The sequence below is a fragment of the Caretta caretta genome, chromosome 14, assembly GCF_965140235.1.
Source record: "Caretta caretta isolate rCarCar2 chromosome 14, rCarCar1.hap1, whole genome shotgun sequence".
Lineage (NCBI taxonomy): Eukaryota > Metazoa > Chordata > Testudines > Cheloniidae > Caretta > Caretta caretta.
In genome coordinates, this window is record NC_134219.1 from 38957863 (window position 1) to 38974537 (window position 16675).

Consider the following 16675-nt stretch of genomic DNA (forward strand, 5'->3'; position numbering starts at 1 on the left):
CAACCACTCCCCGTGGTAACAAATTACATAGTCTAATCCCACGTGGTGTGGAAAAAGTGTGTCCTTTTTATCCGTTGTTCACTGGCCACCTTTCGTTTTCATTGAATGCCTCCTTTGCTCTTGTCTGGTGAGACAGAGAGAACAGAAATTCCTGCTCTCCTTCCTCTAACCAGTCCCATATTGTATAGACTCTCATCATGTCTCTTTTCTAAAGCTATGTCTTTTCAGTCTCTCATCACGGGAGAGTTTTCAGGACAGCGTATGAGCCTCATTGCCCTTCTCTGAATCCGTCCCCTCCAATCCTTCAATGAAATGGACCCAAATTTTAAAATGAAATGATCTGCCCTGAATTACTTATGAAGATATTTAACATTTAACACAGAGGTTCTCAACCAAGGGTACATGTATCCCTGGGGGTATGCAGAGGTGTTCCAGGGGGTACATCAACTCCTCTAGATCTTTGCCCAGTTTTACAACAGGCTACATAAAAAGCACTAGCAAAGTCAGGACGAACTAAAATTTCAAACAGACACTGAGTTGTTTATACTGTTCTACAGACTATACACTGAATTGTAAGCACCATATTTATATTCCAATTGATTTATAATTATAGGGTAACAATGAGAAAGGGAGCAATTTTTCAGTCATCGTGTGGCTGTAACACTTTTGTATTTTTATATCTGATTTTGTAAGCAAGTTGTTTTAAGTGAGGTGTAACTTGAGGTACATAAGATAAACCAGCCTCCTGAAAGGGGTATAGTGGTCAGGAAAGCTTGAGAGCCACTGATTTAACAAAAACAAAGGAGGGCAGGGGGGTTGGTCAACAATTTTTTTCATTCAGTGGAAAAACCCATTTTTCAATTGTGTTTGGGGGACAAATATTTTTAACTGAATAATGGAAAAAACCCAAAAAAGTGATGTGGGGGGGACGACCCAGAGAAGGAAGCCGTTGTATACCAAAGTCGTCCTGTGAAAAATACGAACCCAGCTCTGGTGTTAACCCTTTGCTCTTCATGTCCCTTCTGTGATGACCAAAGTTGTCTCTTTGCCCAGCTACCCCAGCTCTCTCCCCAGGGGAGTCCTCGATGCAGGAAAGTGCTTAAACATTTGCTCACATCCTGACAGCAATGAGATCGAAGCATGTGGTTATCTTACATTTTGCTCAAGTACTTTCCTGAACCAGCCCGTCCATCAGAGAAGAAGTCAAGAGCCGTTGTCCCAGCCGCAGAGCTAGCTGCCTCCCTGACCCTCCTCTGCCTCTCTGAGGGCACTCCCACCGGTGTTGGCCTCATGCCTTTACCTCCCTGGGATGGAATCCTCATGCTTCAGGGTTTCACCTGGCAGTGGTCAGGAAAGGATTTCTCTTCTGCACCCTCCCCAAGGTCTTCTGGGAGGGCTTTTCAAATCTCTTTCCTCTGAAGCATCAGGGGTGACCACGGCTGGAGATGGGACAATTAGAGGGAGGTGGGTGGGCCAGGGTGCTGAGATGGCACCAGCCATTCTTGCTCTCTCAGGTGCTTGGGCTGGCTGGTTCTTGCGCACATGCCTGGGGTCTCACCGATTGCCACATGTGGGGTGAGGAAGGAATTTGCCCCCCAGGGCAGCTTAGCAGTGATCTTGGGGAGGTTTTTCACTTTCGTGTGCAGCAGGTGGGTGTGGGTCGCTTGTCAGGATTACCTGGGTATATCTCACTTAATCACTTCCCTGACATTGTGGGGTCCATAGGCACAAATGCACCTTGGTCCCTCCTGGTCCCTGCCTGTGGCACGTAATAGTCTAGTCTCCTGCAGGCTGTAATACTGTGGTCTTGTTCCAAGTGTTGGGCTGAGCGGGCCGGTGGTGGTAGCCTGTGATTCAGGGTCAGCCGCATCGGGTGGCACCTTCTGCCCTTAAACGTTATTTCTACCACTCCTAGCCTGGATCCCTGGGCTACAGCACCCTGCACGCCAGCTGCGCTTCCTGTTTTGGGCGTTCTGACCAGTAGTAAATGCTGTGACGAATGTAGGGTTTGCTTCCCCCAGCCGGAAGAGAGCAGAGCATAAGAGGAAAAAAATCAAGGCTTTTAAAACCCTCCTGTGGTTATATTACCTAGATGCTTGCCAGCCCTTGGCAGAGCTGCTAGGCAGGACCCTGTTTACTCCAGCCATCTGGGATCTCTGGCTGGGAGGGGGAGACCAGCTGCTCAGTAGCAGCACCCACCAGCCCCCATATTTCTCAAGAGTGCCTCTTTTCATCCCTCCAAGGGCCTTTGGCTCAGGTTTCCGGGCTTCTGATTCTCCTGCGGTTACAAACAGGGCTCCCCTTCCGAACAAACTGGTCCCAAGCACTCAGTAGGGGGGACATCAAGGTGAATAGTTCTAGCATTGTCCCTCAAGTGTTGGTGGAGAGGCTGGCTGCAGCTCTGGTTTGCTTTCCTGCCTGCCTGCAGACAGGCTCTTAATAGCCATCCCAATATGTAACCCCTTGTGTTCACATAACAACCCCCCCCCCCCCCCCCCTTGCAGCAATCAGACCTTACAATGATTCATGCTGGGAGCAGACAGGCTGCTTAAAGCAATGCCCTACCCAGTCCAGTGCTGATACAAGTTTGCCAGGTCTCAGAGGGGCTGATCGGATTCTGGGCCGTGTCTGTGAGGTTGCAAGTGAAAGTCAGCCCCAGCCCCAGCAGCTGTGTTTGCTGCCCTTTCCTCTCCCTTTGCGTGTGCCTGTCTTGTTTTGTCTCCTTTGGAAACAGGATTGGACATTTAACCGCAACAGCTGATTCCCCATCCTGATTCCCCTAACTTCTCTTGTGCCCTGTTATGACCATATTTGATACCATCTAAGATGTGGTCATACAAGGGAGTGGTTAAAATGAAAACCTTGTTCAATATTTTACCTTTCAGCTGCTTTAACTAGTTTTCCTTCATTTTCTGTCTCTTTAATAAAAGGTTAAAAGGATTTTTAATGGTGTATTTGACACGGTGCTAAGCAGGTTGGTCTCTGCATACCACATCCCAGACCTTGTTTAACTATTTCATAGTTGCAGTGTTGTTACCGCCAAACTGGTCTCAGGGATTACAAAGTGAGTGAGGTAATATCTTTTATGGGCTCACCTTTGGCAGGTGAGAGAGAGACATGCTTTCCATCTTACACTGAGCTATTCTTCAGGTCTGGAAAAGGTACTCCCTTTTCCAGCCCTGAACACAAGGTGGAATAGATTGTTAGCATAAGTAGTTAACACACATTCTAAAGCACCATTCAAGGTGAAATGGCCCATTAATACCCCTCCAGTCTTAGGACACAAAGGGGATTAGTGGATTACACATTGCTGTAATACAGTAGTTCTCAAGCAGAGGTACACATACTCCTGGGGGTTTGCAGGACACATCTAGATAGTGGTAGCCTGACTAGCAAAGTCAGGACAAACTAAAATTTCATACAGACACTGACTTGTTTATACTGTTCTACAGACTATACACTGAAATGTAAACACATTTATATTCCAAATTGATTAATTTTATTATATGGTAAAAATGAGAAATACTGAAAAACTGCATAATAGCATGGCTGTGATTCTTGAATGTTCATCTGATTTTGTGAGCAAGTCATTTTTAAGTGAGGTGAAACTTGGGGGTAGGCAAGACAAATCAGACTCCTGAAATGGGGACAGTAGGCTGGAAAGGTTGAGAGCCACTGCTGTAATACATCCTAAATCCAGTGTCTTTATTAAATCCATGCTTTGGTCCCTTACATGTTAACTACTCATGCTAAACAATCTGTTCCACCTTGTATTTAGCTGTGATGCTGGGAGTCTCCCAGCCCTGCAGAAGAGCTAGGTGCGGCTCGAAAGCTTGTCTCTTTCATTTAGCAAAGTTGGTCCAATAAGAGAGATCACCACAGCCCCTGTATCTATCATTTAATGTTGGAAAACAACTGGCTTACATTAACCCCTTTAGCCCAAATACACCATCTAAATTAATACAAGTCCCTCCTGTTCCTGGTTCATAGCACAGAACAGTTTAGGCTCCTGAAACCTGGCATACTTATTTTAAGTCTTTGTGTTCAACAGAGTGGGGTCTGGATGAAATTCTCTAACCTGTGGTACACAGGTGGCCACATCAGTTGCTCTATGGTCCTTTCTGGTCTTTGAGTCATGGGTGAATTTCACTCTCGCTGGCTTGGCCTGGATGGATCTAACTCTGCCTGTATTTATCACTTGTATTACAACCCAGGACTGGGGCCCCCTTGTGCAACACACTTCACAGACCCATAGTAAGGACTTGATTACACACCGAAATTGCACTTAAAGTTGGATCACTTTAAACCTAGTTTACATTAGGGCCTGAAAAGCACAAGTTGTACTAACGGGCACTATGTCCAGATCAGCCCTCGCCCCAGAGATCTTACAAAGGATGGGAGGAGAAAGTGAGGCAGAGAAGGGGAAAATGGGAGGATTGGGAACAGAGGCCTCATGTCCCATCTACCCACTAAGCCACATGGCTTGATTTGTGCCAGTGCACCCGGCTACATCAATCACAGGGATAGAAGGAACCTAAGATCTCTAGGCACGAGGCAGGATTACATCAGAGCACAACTCTAATGTAGACACACTGCATTGATGTGAAGTGGGGCTCACCCATTAGCCCCAGCCTATCAAGCAAAGGTATGTATAGGTCACCCCATTACGTCAACACCTGAGCACCTCATCTTTTAACACCTCGATCCTCCCAACACCTCAGGGAGGCCAGGCTGAGCTGTTTGCCCCCCACGGGGGAACTGAGACTGAGGCTAAGTCCCAGACTGCTCCACTTAGCACTCAAGCCCTAAGGTAGCTTAGATGGCTAAATTCCGTTCTCAAGAGTAATTGGGGGCCCAGATCATCCCATTGAACATCAATGAGACATAGGTTCCCCAATGCCAAAGTCGTTCTGAAAACGGGACATGGCTCTCGAAGTCACTTGGCACCAGATTTTGAGAAGTTGGGCAGCTGCTGTGATTTTCAAAAGTGCAAGAGCACCTCCCTCCCTGTGAAAGCAGCAGGACTCCGACACTTGAAAATCCCACCAGGTGGAGGGTTCCCAGTTTTGGTTGGACGGATTCCTGGAGATTTCATCACAGCACAGAATCTTTCATTAAAATGAAAGAACGGCCAGACTGGGTCAGACCAATGGTCCATCTGGCCCAGTATCCTGTCTCCCGACAGTGGCCAGTTCCAGGTGCCCCAGAGGGAATGAACAGAGCAGGTGATCATCAAGTGATCCATCCCCTGTCGTTCATTCCCAACTTCTGGGAATTAAAGACTCATTTTTAATTCCTGGAGACCCCAAGTCTGCCTCTTCCTGCTGAGGCCACCCCCCACAGCTCCGAGACGGGAAAAACTGCTCCTCCAGCCCTGGGGCTGTGGCAGAGGGAGATTTTTCTCAAGGGCCCCCTAAACCGCCGCTGCCCCACCCCTCTGGAGGCATGAGCTTCCGTTGGCACTGCCCATGCCAGGTGTGTAGTTGCAATTTTTAGATGCCTGAAAACCCTCTACCCTTCGGCTTCACAATACCGAATGCAACACAGGCTAAATACCTTTACAAATCCAGGCCTACAGGACTTGCTCCAGATCTCTGGCAGAGCAAGGATTTGACCCAAGGACCTGAACCTGGGGCTAGGTCCATAGGCACTGGGCCATGCTTCCTTGAAAGTTCAAGCTGCCATAGACAGGCCCCGTATGGCAAAGATGACACCCAAACAATCCCCAACCTCCAAAATGTACTTTTTATTCAATATTTTTACACAAAGGTAGGCTGCGTCCTGCGGGCGGGCTCTCATCTGGTCCCGATGGTGACCTGCCAGACGCGGACCAGGTTATCTGTGTACCCAGCAAACAGGGTCTGGGGAGGAGAGAAAAAGTGGGTCAGTAACGGGGTAGCTACAGCTGGCCTGGGGACAGATCAGCCCCCAGGAGAACAGCCAGACTGAGGGCCCGCGTCTGGGAGGGGCTCAAGCTCCCTCGCCTGATGCCAGTGCCCAGCCGGGAAAGTGGCGACAGGGTTTGTTAGGGGGCAGGGAGAAAGGGCTGGGCCTCAGCCCATCAGCGACATGGCGCTCTGGGAAGGGCCAGGAAGCTGGCAGGTGTGGAGGCTGGGAGGGGCTGAAGGCAAGGGCTCAGGTCTCTTGCAGGGGGGAGGAGCAGCAAAGCTGGAGGATAGGGAGGCGGGTGGAGACAAGAAAGGGGTGATGTTGGAGGGGCTGAATCTCTTGCTAGGAGAAGGTTGGAGGCTGGGAGGGGCTGGGCTCCATGCTGGACAGGGGGCTGGAGTGGATGGACCATGGGAAGGATTGGGATGGTGGCAGGGACAGAGGCAGAGAGGGCTCAGGTCTTCTGGCAGGGAGGAGGACGAAGGCCAGGCCCTGCGAGGTATCAGGGCTGTTGTCAGTGCAAGGAGGGGCTCAGGTACTCATGGGCACATCTGCCCTCCCATGGGGTGTGAGAAGGGGAGTGGCTCACAGGACCACCTTCCCATAGGCTGAGCCAAGAGCACGTCCCTTGGCTGCCTCCGCCCTGTGGGGCCAGTGGTGAGGATCCATAAGGCACCTCCACCCCCACTGAAATATTGGCCCCGGCCCTTTAAGATTCTGCCCTGGCACTGAGTTCCCAACCCCTCCCCCTGGGTGAGGGAGGTGGGATATTAAAGGGCCATTACCTGTCCATCTGCAGACCAGGCCAGAGAGGTGCACTGCGGTGGCTCGGCTTTGCTGCTGGTGCTGATCACCTCCTGCTTCAGCTCGTCCACGATGATTTTCCCCTCCAGGTCCTGCAGGGGAGAGGGGAGAAGGTCAGAGAAAGGACCCCTGCTGGGACTCACTGACCCAGGACCCCCCCGCCCCAGGAGGGCCATGGAACCCCTTCCCCACTGTGCCCACATCAGGGCAGGTGCTGGGAGCTGGCTCAGAAACAGCCTCTGGGTTTCAGCACGGAGATGCAGTCAGTCGGCATGACGTTTCATCACAGCATGGCCTCTCGGCCTTCACAGCCCCTGTGGGGCTCCAGACGCACAAACCCCACAGCATGGCCTCACCCCACATCTCCTGAGGGCTCCAGACCCCAAGGTATCAGAGCACAGCCTCGCCCCACATACGAGGGGGCTACACAAACAGGCAAGGAAGGCAACTCTCTGGGTATTCCCTATAGAAAAGCATAAGCCCTGTTCCCTATATAAAGGAAGCACACCAGACACGACTCCCAGAGGTGTGCCCTCTACACGCACCCAGTCCCTACTCCCTATAGAAAGGAGACAGAGAATGAATCTCTGTGCTTTACGGAAAGGAGTCACGGAGATAGGGTAGTGGCCCCTAGAAACCCCAGGCTGTACACTCTGTATAAAAGGGGGGTGAAGTCCCCTGAAAGGCCCATCCCCGCCCACCGGGGGGCGCCCGCTCACCCAGATCTTGATGCTGGGCCCGGTGGCAGCACAGAGCCAGTAGCGGTTGGGGCTGAAGCACAGGGCGTTGATGATGTCACCGCCGTCCAGCGTGTACAGGTGCTTCCCCTCGTTCAGGTCCCACAGCATGGCCTGGCCGTCCTGGGGGAAGAGAGAGCGTCAGACGGAGAAAGAGTCCCTCTCCCACACCCACCCCATAACCAACCGGCCAGCAGCCTGCAACTTGTACCAAGGAAATGACGCACCTCGGGGGTCAGGCAGCAAACCTTTAACCAGTGGCACTCCCTGCTGCAGGATAGCACCGAGAAAAAGGGTAACTAATATTTGTTATTGCCTGCTATATACTTCCCTGATGCCCAAGGACAGGCCCTGTACTGAGAGACTCGGAGATGAGGGGAAGGGGAGTAACAAACTTCTCAGATTCAAAACCAACAAAGTTCCCCTTAGGCAGAGATGGGGCCATGTGGACTTGGGCAGGGGCTCAGAGTGGCTGTCCGGTGGCTTTGTGAGACTGTGACAGGTAGAATGAGATTGGAAGCAGCGGTGAAGGGGAACAGGCAGGATCAGGGTGGTTGATCACACAGAGCTTTGATGGTGGTTGCAAGAAACTGGAGTTGGAGCCAATATTGGTCAGGGAGTCAAGGGGAGTTTAGCAGCAGCATGGTGAAGGGATCAATAGCGTGTCTCTGTCTGTGCGGGCACAGAGGATGCTGCTGTGAATGACAAGGGAGCTCTCTGTCCCCCAAAAGCTCATAACATCAGTGGAAGGCAAGAGACGACAGGCACATAAAGAGAGAGGCGCACAAGGAAGCAGCCAACTCAGCACAGCGGCTGCCCAACCACTAGAATCGAGTTGAGCTGGAGTGAATCCCCGTCAGCCCAGGGAGAGCTGGACGGGGGCAGCTCAGAAACAGCCTCTGGGTTTCCGCACGCAGACGCAATCAGAAACTCAGTGGATTTCATCACGGCTCAGCCCCGCTCCCACAGGCCAAGAGAGAGACAGACAGAGACAGACAACATCCCCCAGCCTCCAGGTGGGGGGTAGCTCAGCTGAGATCTATGACCCCTCAAGGCCAACAGAACCCAAGGAGGACAGGGACCTTGATCCAGTCCCGCTGTCCATCCCACCCGTGCCTCCCAGTCCTGGATCCTCACTTGAACCGGGCTGGGAACGGACCTTGCCACCGGAGGCACAGAGGGAGCCATCGGGAGAGACTGTCACAGTGTTCAGGTAGCCGGTGTGCCCAATGTGGTTGGTCTTCAGCTTGCAGTTGGCCAAGTTCCACACCTGGGGGGCGGGAGAAGAGTACCACGTGATCACCCAGTCTGAGCTCGAGAATCTCCCAGGCCACCGACCCTCTGCAGCTGAAATCCCCCCTTCCCATCACTTTTTACGGCCCTCAGCAGCCCAGCAATGGAGCGCCTGCTTCTTTGGAGACCAACCCACCCACAGGGTAGGATGCCAGCGTCTTAAGGACAGGACAGCAGGCCGCGGAGACGAGACACGAATCCCTAGTGCTGAAATGCCCCCTCCACCACCCAAAAGCAACCAAGAGATCATCCACCCCCAGTCTATCCCCTGACCCCAGGGCAACCGAGCAGTTGCGGGACAATGCGAATTCCCAGATGTCTGCTCAGATGCTCCAACCCAGCACCACTGGGAGTGGGAACACAAACGATCGCAGCCCAGGCCGAGACCCCATCGATGGTCCATGCCCTTCCCTGCATGAAGAGCCAAACCTCTGCAGCACACCACAGCCTCAAACCCACCTTCACCAGCTTGTCCCAGCCGCAGGAGACGATGATGGGGTTGCTGCTGTTGGGGGAGAAGCGGACGCAGGACACCCACTCCGAGTGGCTCTCGTCCTGGGGAGAGAAAGGGGGGGAAGGCAGGTGATTCAGGGGAGTCAGAACGGCATTGAGGTCAGAACAAGGAGAGAGATCGGAGAGCAGGTATCTCCCACTCTACCCGGAGCTCTGATGTCCACTGCCCACCCATCTCCCTAGACCCTGGAGGGCTCTACCCAACCTGTTCTAGGCTCACTGCCCCTCACCATTCCCCACCATCCAAGACTCTGCTGACTCCCCATGTGAGCTGCTGCCCAAACCCCTGGCCTTCCAGGGCTTTGCCAGCCCTCCCTGCATCCCATCATAATTGCAGGCATGTCGTCAGGCCCCGAGGGGTCAGCAGACGTGTCAGATCTAATCATTGGGAATGGGAGGGCAGCAGAGAGCCCTGGATTCTTGACAGCTGGGAGCAGGACCAGTTCCTAGCAGGGGACACACGAGGCAATTGCAGAGATGCTTCCAAATCCAGCTTAACTCAGAGGGGTTTCCCCGAAGACCCAGGGGCCATCTTCTCCACCAAGGCCATATAAATCCTCCCCTTCTGCAGAGAGGAAAAGCCCCAGATCCCATCCCCCAGCACTTCTTAGCCAGCTGTTTGCCAACCACCCCCTGCCCTGCAAGACTTCAGAGGCCCTCCCCCCGCCCCCACATCACCACCAGAGCGGCAGGCGAGTAGGCTCACATTCAGAATGCAAGCAGGTTGTTACCATCACCAAATCTGAAGAGAAACAGTGAGGGGCATAGGACAGAGAATCAGGACTCCTGGGTTCTATCCCTGACTCAGGGAGGCAAGCGGGGACTAGAGCAGATGCCTGACCCACCCCATGGCTCAGCAGCCCCGTCCTATGCCTCACCTGCACTGTGTACTTGCAGACGCCCAGTGTGTTCCAGAGCTTGATGGTTTTGTCTCGGGAGCCCGAGACGATCTGGCGATTGTCGGACGAGAAGGCCACGCTCAGCACGTCCTTGGTGTGGCCCACAAAGCGGCGGGTGGTGGTACCTCTGCAAGGGAAGAGACTAAGTCACCCCCAGCCTGGCTATGGGAACCTCCCCTTGCACCCCACTGAGTCATAAGCACACACCAGGGACAGAAAGCAGCCGGGACGTTAAGCATGAAGGGGAACCCAGGACCCAGCAGCTGCGGAGGCAGCTCAGCCAGATGCAAAGGGATGGATCAGAGGAAGATCCAGGCAGGCTGTTACACGGAACGAAGGATCGTGAATAATGTCTCTCTTTCAGGGCGACAGGAGGGAAAAAAGCCAAAGGAGAGCGCAACACCTTCCCATCTCTCCCTCTGTCCCATCATAATTGCAGGACATGTCTTCACACCCCTGGGGGGTCAGCAGACATGTCAGGTCTAATCATTGGGACTGGGAGGAGAGGGGGGCACCTCAGAAAACCCTGATGCCCCAACAGTTGGAAGCAGGAGTGTCTTGCCGCTGGGTAGAGCCAATCCAGCCCCCAGCAGGAAATCTCCTCCCCATTCATGGTCTTAGAACCTGGACTCATCATTTCCCTGCAGCAGCTTCTGCAGCAGTGTAAGACCCCGATCTGATGTCAAACACCTGCAGCCCTCCTGACATTGACTATGAACGAATAAATAAAGGGTCAACACCACTAAGCCTGTATACATGACTGGGGTGTTTCCAGACATCGACAGAGAACACTTGACTTGGAAGGGGAAAGGTGTGTAGGGGAGCAATATTTGGTTTTGCTTTAAGTTGTGAATTTCAATGCCTCATGACCCCACCCCCCAATTGCCTTCCATGACCCCTCCTGGGGGTTGTAACTGCCCATTACAGAAACACTACCCTAGGGCACCACTAAGGGGAGCTACAACAAACCAAGGAGCACTTGTGGCACCTTAGAGACTAACAAATTTATTTGAGCATAAGCTTTCGTGAGCTCTGATGAAGTGATCCGTAAAGCTTATGCTCAAATAAATTTGTTAGTCTCTAAGGTGCCACAAGTACTCCTTTTCTTTTTGCGAATACAGACTAACATGGCTGCTACTCTGAAACCTAACAAGCCAAGGGACTCTGGGGTGGGCAGCCAGTTCCCCTCCCTGGCACACCAGCCCCTCCCCACTAGGGGGAGCTGCCATGGGCAGGGCAGACAGAACACGTGGCTGAGAAGAGCCCGACTGACTCTGCCACCCATGGGATCCTCTCCCCTTTGCGCTCCCACCCTCCTCCGCACAGATGCTAGCTCTGCGAAGGGTGCCCATCTGATGGCCACGGTGTCACTCACGTGGTGAGGTCCCAGAGCCGCAGGGTGCTGTCCCAGGAGCCAGAGAGGGCGAACTGCCCGTCTGAGGAGATGACCACATCGCTAACGAAGTGCGAGTGGCCACGCAGGGCGCGCTGGGGGATCCCGTAGTTGGTCTCATCCCGCGTCAGCTTCCACATGATGATGGTTTTGTCTGCGTGTAGGGAGCAGGGAGAGTCCAAGTCAGCCAGTCACCTCCCCAACAGGCATTTCCTCCCAGGAGACCGGCCTCTGTGGCCCGAGCCCAGAGCCAAATACACCACAGCCTATTCCCCACCAGTTCCCGCAGCCTGGGGCTAAATCCAAACTGGTGCTGCTAAGAGAAAGGCCTTGTATCCCACTTCATCCCCCCCACAGCCAGTCACCCCCTAACCTGGGGCCCGACTGGAGCCAGTGCCCCTAGAGTAGATAGGTCCTGTATCCCATTCCTTGTATCTGCATTTATGAGCAGATCAGCGTCAACTAGAGGAGAAAGATCCCACATCCCTGAACCAGCCAGTCCCCCCAACCTGGGACAGGATTGAAGCCAGCACCCCCTAGAGAGGAAAAGATCTCATATCCCACCCTGCACCAGCCAATCACCCCCCGCCCCCCTCTATTTTTATAGCCACAGGCTTCCCTTGAGCCCAGCCCTGCCTCTCTCAGCCAAGGGCTCCACTCATGCTCCTTCCCGGCATCCCCTCATCATTGCAGGACATGTCATCAGACCCCGGAAAGGGTCAGTGGACGAGCCAAGTCTAATCATCAGGGCTAGGAAAAGGAGGCATCGAGCAGCCCAGTGGCGGAACCGGAGGTGGATATTGATGCTTTGACAGGGATGCTCCCAGGGACCCACGCGCAAAGCAGGGGGGAATGTGCCTGAGCTGAGCTGCCAACAAACTGTGTCATTACTGCCTGTGGCAGCTCAAGGCGGAGGGGGGTTGGGCTTGCAAAGCCCCAATGTTGCCCCTGTGGCCGCATCATGGGTATGCCCCTCCATCCATTCTACTGAGTTAACCCCTGGGCTATGGTATTTAGGCCTAAAACCTCTTCCTGGCCCCCTGCAGCAGGTCCCCTCCAGTGTATCTATCTAAGGCCCTTATACACCAGCCCCCCCCATCTCCGTGGTACCCAAGGGCCTCTCACTGGGTTCTATGCTCCCAGTCATCCCCACGAGATGGAGTAAGCGCCTCCGTCTCTGACAGGAAAACCGAGGTGGGCCACAGCCCTGATTTGCAGAGGATCACAAGGAGCTATATATAACAATGGGACAAGAGGCCCCCCCCCCGCCCCCAAGATCGAGAAGCACTCAGAGAGCCCCAGGTGGGAAGTGCCCGGGGACAGACAGGTGGTGTCACCTGGTTGGGGGGAAGGAGAAGGGAAATAGGAGCCAGAGCCAGGAATTGAACCCAGGTGTCCGGAGCCCCAGACCAGAGTCCTCACTGCCACCTCCCCACCCAAGGAGTTAGGCTGTGAGGGGAGGAGTAATTCACTGTTATTCACCCCCCCCCAGTATCTGGACCCCCCTGCCCTGCCCCTCCTCCTCAGGTACACAAGTCTGTGCCCCCCCCGGGATGACACTGACTTCGCCCCCCTCCCATGGCTGAGATGGTCCCTCCCTTGCCTGCCCCCACGAGTGAGAGCTGGTCTCCCCATGACCCCCCCATCCCCCCAGCGAGATGGGATCTTCTTCCCATGTCCTCCCCTCTGCAGTGACAAACCTCCCGCTCCGGGTGACTACCAGATGGTCTCACCCATCCCCCCCTCCCGCACTTGGAGAGATAGAACCTCCCACCGCGCCCCCCATCGTGGGTGAATCGGTTCCATTCCGCGCCCCCCACCCCCGCGAGCGCAGCCTGACAATGCGCCCCCTCAACTATAAGATGGTTTCGACCCCCCCGCACCCCACCCCGCGGCGGTTGGTCTGGCCCACGGCGCTCACCGCGCGAGGCGGACAGTATCATGTCCGGGAACTGCGGGGTGGTGGCGATCTGGGTCACCCAGCCGTTGTGGCCCTTAAGGGTGCCGCGCAGGGTCATCTGTTCCGTCATGGCGGCGGCGGCGCGGGGGGCTCAGCTCGAGCGGGGAAGGAGGATGGAGGCGGATTCGGCGGCGGGCCCAACCCGTCCCGTCCTCTCGCTCAGCTAGCGGCCCAAAGAGAAAGGAAGCGCTGACGTCACCCGGAAGCGGAAATAGCCTTCCCTCTGCGCGGCTGTACGTCAATATGGCCGCCGGCAGGAGAGGGTCGCAATATGGCGGCGCCCGTGTAGGTATTCAACTTGGTGGCTACGTGGTCCCAATGGATCCAATATGGTGGCGTCTATGATGAAAGCTCATGTGCATCAGACGAATCCAATATGGTGACGTCTGTACAGGCCCCTAGATGGCGACATTTCTGAGAAATCCTCATATTCCTCAAAGGAATCCAATACGGCGGCGCCTCAGGTTGGTACCCGTATGAGCACAATATGGCGGCCTGTACACGGAACGTATCATGGCGACCCCCATGGGGAATGCCCGTATGTTCTTCCGTGCTGGAAATACAGACGCAACGTGGCAATGGCGGCGGCTTTAGGGGGGAATACACCCTGGAGGCGGCCATGTCTGTGCTTTCCGTACAACCCTCTCCTATCTGTGCAGTATAGAGAACGGGCAGTCAGTCTAGCCCCTGAAGAGACAAGTACAGTCCGGGCCCGCCGGGTGGCGCTGCGGCTGGCGGGGCCCAGGTACAGCCTGTTTGCTTGGAGGGGCTACCAGGCTGGGCAGGTCTAAGGGCAGCCGCAGAAAGGGAGCGGCTGGCACGTGGCTGGGCTAAGGAGCTGGGCTCTCAATGCAGCGCGTCTTTAATGATGCAGAGTCTAAGCACCAGGGATCCCCACGGTCTGGAAAAACGGGATCTGCACGTAAAAGTCCAGCACGTTTGCTTGTGTAGAATCCCCCATATGACCCGTGGAAAATTCAGAATTTGCACCCCACCCAAACTGGCACATGTGATCCTTAATACCAGCATGAATGCACAACCCCTACTTTGGATTTATTTATGTATTTATTTGGCGTGCACCTTTCCCATGTTTGCATAGGGGAACCTAGGAACTGGCTGGGCTAACTTCCCCCGCCCCAAATTTCCACACTGCGCAAATTGGGACAGGTGAACCCTTGAATCTGCATGCAGAAATCCTGGAATGTGCATATAACCCCCTCTGTATTTTCATACATAAACTTCCAAATTTGCATTGCTCCCCCCCCCCCCAAATTGGTGAACTCCTGAATTTGCAACTTGAACTCCAGAATTTCTATGAACAGTCACTTTTAAATTGCACTGACAACCACACAAATTAGCATAAGAGACCCTGTGAATTTATACCCATGAACTAGCAAATTTTGCTCATATTAACACCAGCAATTAGCAAAGGTGAACCCCTGAATTTCATGCATGAACCACTGAATTATGTACACCCCCTACAAATTAGCCTTCTTTAACACCTGAACACCCAATTCTTCACACCAACTCCCGTGAATTTACATGGGTAAATCTCGAAGTTTATATGCCTACAACCCTGCATTTGATCAGAGCCTTAGGGTTCAGATGAAAAAATGTAGGAAGTAATAGGCACAAATTTAGTGTGACATACATTCATATTAAAGGTTTTGAATGTGACGAGTTTTTTGCAATTCAGGATTTAACATCTGCTTATTCAGGTGAAATTTTGGGGGATGAGAGACATAGGCACACAAGAAACATGCAAATACAGGGGGTTGCTATGTCAACATTTGGAATTTTATATGTGCAAATGCAAGATGACAAGTTGAAGGAACAAGGTGGGTGAGGTAATATCTTTTACTGGACCAACATCTGGTGGTGAGAGAAACAAGCTTTCAAGGTTACACAGAGTGCTTCTGCCCAGACCACATTTCCTCTGCTTCCTATGAAATTTACCAACATGCCCCAGCAGCTCTCTGATCTTTCATGGCCCATTAGGTGCTAGGTCTATACAGTGCCTGGTCAGCATGAAGATCTCTCTACCTATAACCTCAAGTAGACTCAAAATTTAGGACCAGATTTTCAAAGGTGCCAAAAGGCGCAGGTAGGTGCCTACTGGGATTTTCAAAAGCACCTACGTAGGTTAGGGGCTGAACTCCCATTGACTATCCTTGTGTCTGCGTGGATTTCAAATGTCCCTATGTGAGTTAGGCAGGACTCTGCAATCTTTAGACGCTTAAATACCTCTGTAAATCTGGCCTAAACTCCCATCTGATTTTGGATCTGGCCTCAGAATAAAGGATCTGGCCACAGCTCTGATCCGAGGCGGCTTATCCACTCTCTACCAGTGCAAGGAGTTGTGATTTGAGGTTCCAGATGTGGACCCTCATGGCCAGTATTATTGGTGGCCTCGAGAAGACAACATGGTCCAGTGAATAAGACAGAACTAGGCGGCAGGATTCCTGAGTTCCATTCCTGACTTTGAGAGGAAGGATGTTTTACTAGTTAGAGCAGAAGGCCTAGGAGTCAGCACCCAAATTCCTATTCCCAGATGTGGGAGGAAGAATGAACTAGTGGTTAGAGCAGCTGTGTGAGAATTAGGCCTTTTTGTTTCTGTTCCTGGCTTACAAAGGGGAATATGGTCTAGTGGGGCTCTCACAACAAATCTTTTGGTGGCCTCTTGCTGGTGGCCACTCTGACAATTTTTCCTAAAATAATTCATTTTAGGAAAAACAAATAAATATGCACATATCCATGCCCAAATCATTGTAATGTATTTATGAAGAGTATTTTTTGAGGACTCAATAATAAAAATATTGTACAGTTGTCTCTATTCTTTGCTGGACCTAAACAGAATAGAAACACAAATAAGATGCTTTGCATGTTCTTGTCCTTTTTGTTGTTGTTTTTTTAGACTTACTAGCTAGTACGTCTGTGGCTGTGAAGAGTGATATTTGTCTGTTTGTTAATATCACTTTTCACAGCCTCCCAGCTTGCTACTAAGTTTGCTGTGAAAGGTGATATTAACAAACATCACTTTTCACAGCAGACTTACTCAGCCCTGGCAATCCAGGTAAGCCCTGGTTGGGGAGGTGGGGAGGGAGGCAGCGGGGCCAAAGGTGATGGGGGGATGCATGGGGGCCAGGGGAGGCATCAGGAGCCAGAAACGATGGGGATGGTGGTGAGC

The 16675-nt window shown here is 52.8% G+C and overlaps 1 protein-coding gene across 1 annotated transcript; it reads right to left on the reverse strand.

Annotated features, from left to right (window-relative positions):
• Positions 1-5727: 5727 nt before the first annotated feature.
• On the reverse strand, positions 5728-13679 carry RACK1 (receptor for activated C kinase 1). The gene is made up of 8 exons (XM_048818699.2): positions 13450-13679; positions 11511-11682; positions 10115-10262; positions 9183-9278; positions 8590-8700; positions 7413-7553; positions 6675-6785; positions 5728-5861 (listed from the first exon to the last, which is right to left on the reverse strand). The coding sequence occupies exons 1-8, from the start codon at positions 13556-13558 to the stop codon at positions 5796-5798; spliced, it is 954 nt and encodes a 317-aa protein (XP_048674656.1). The 5' UTR covers positions 13559-13679; the 3' UTR covers positions 5728-5795.
• Positions 13680-16675: the final 2996 nt, after the last annotated feature.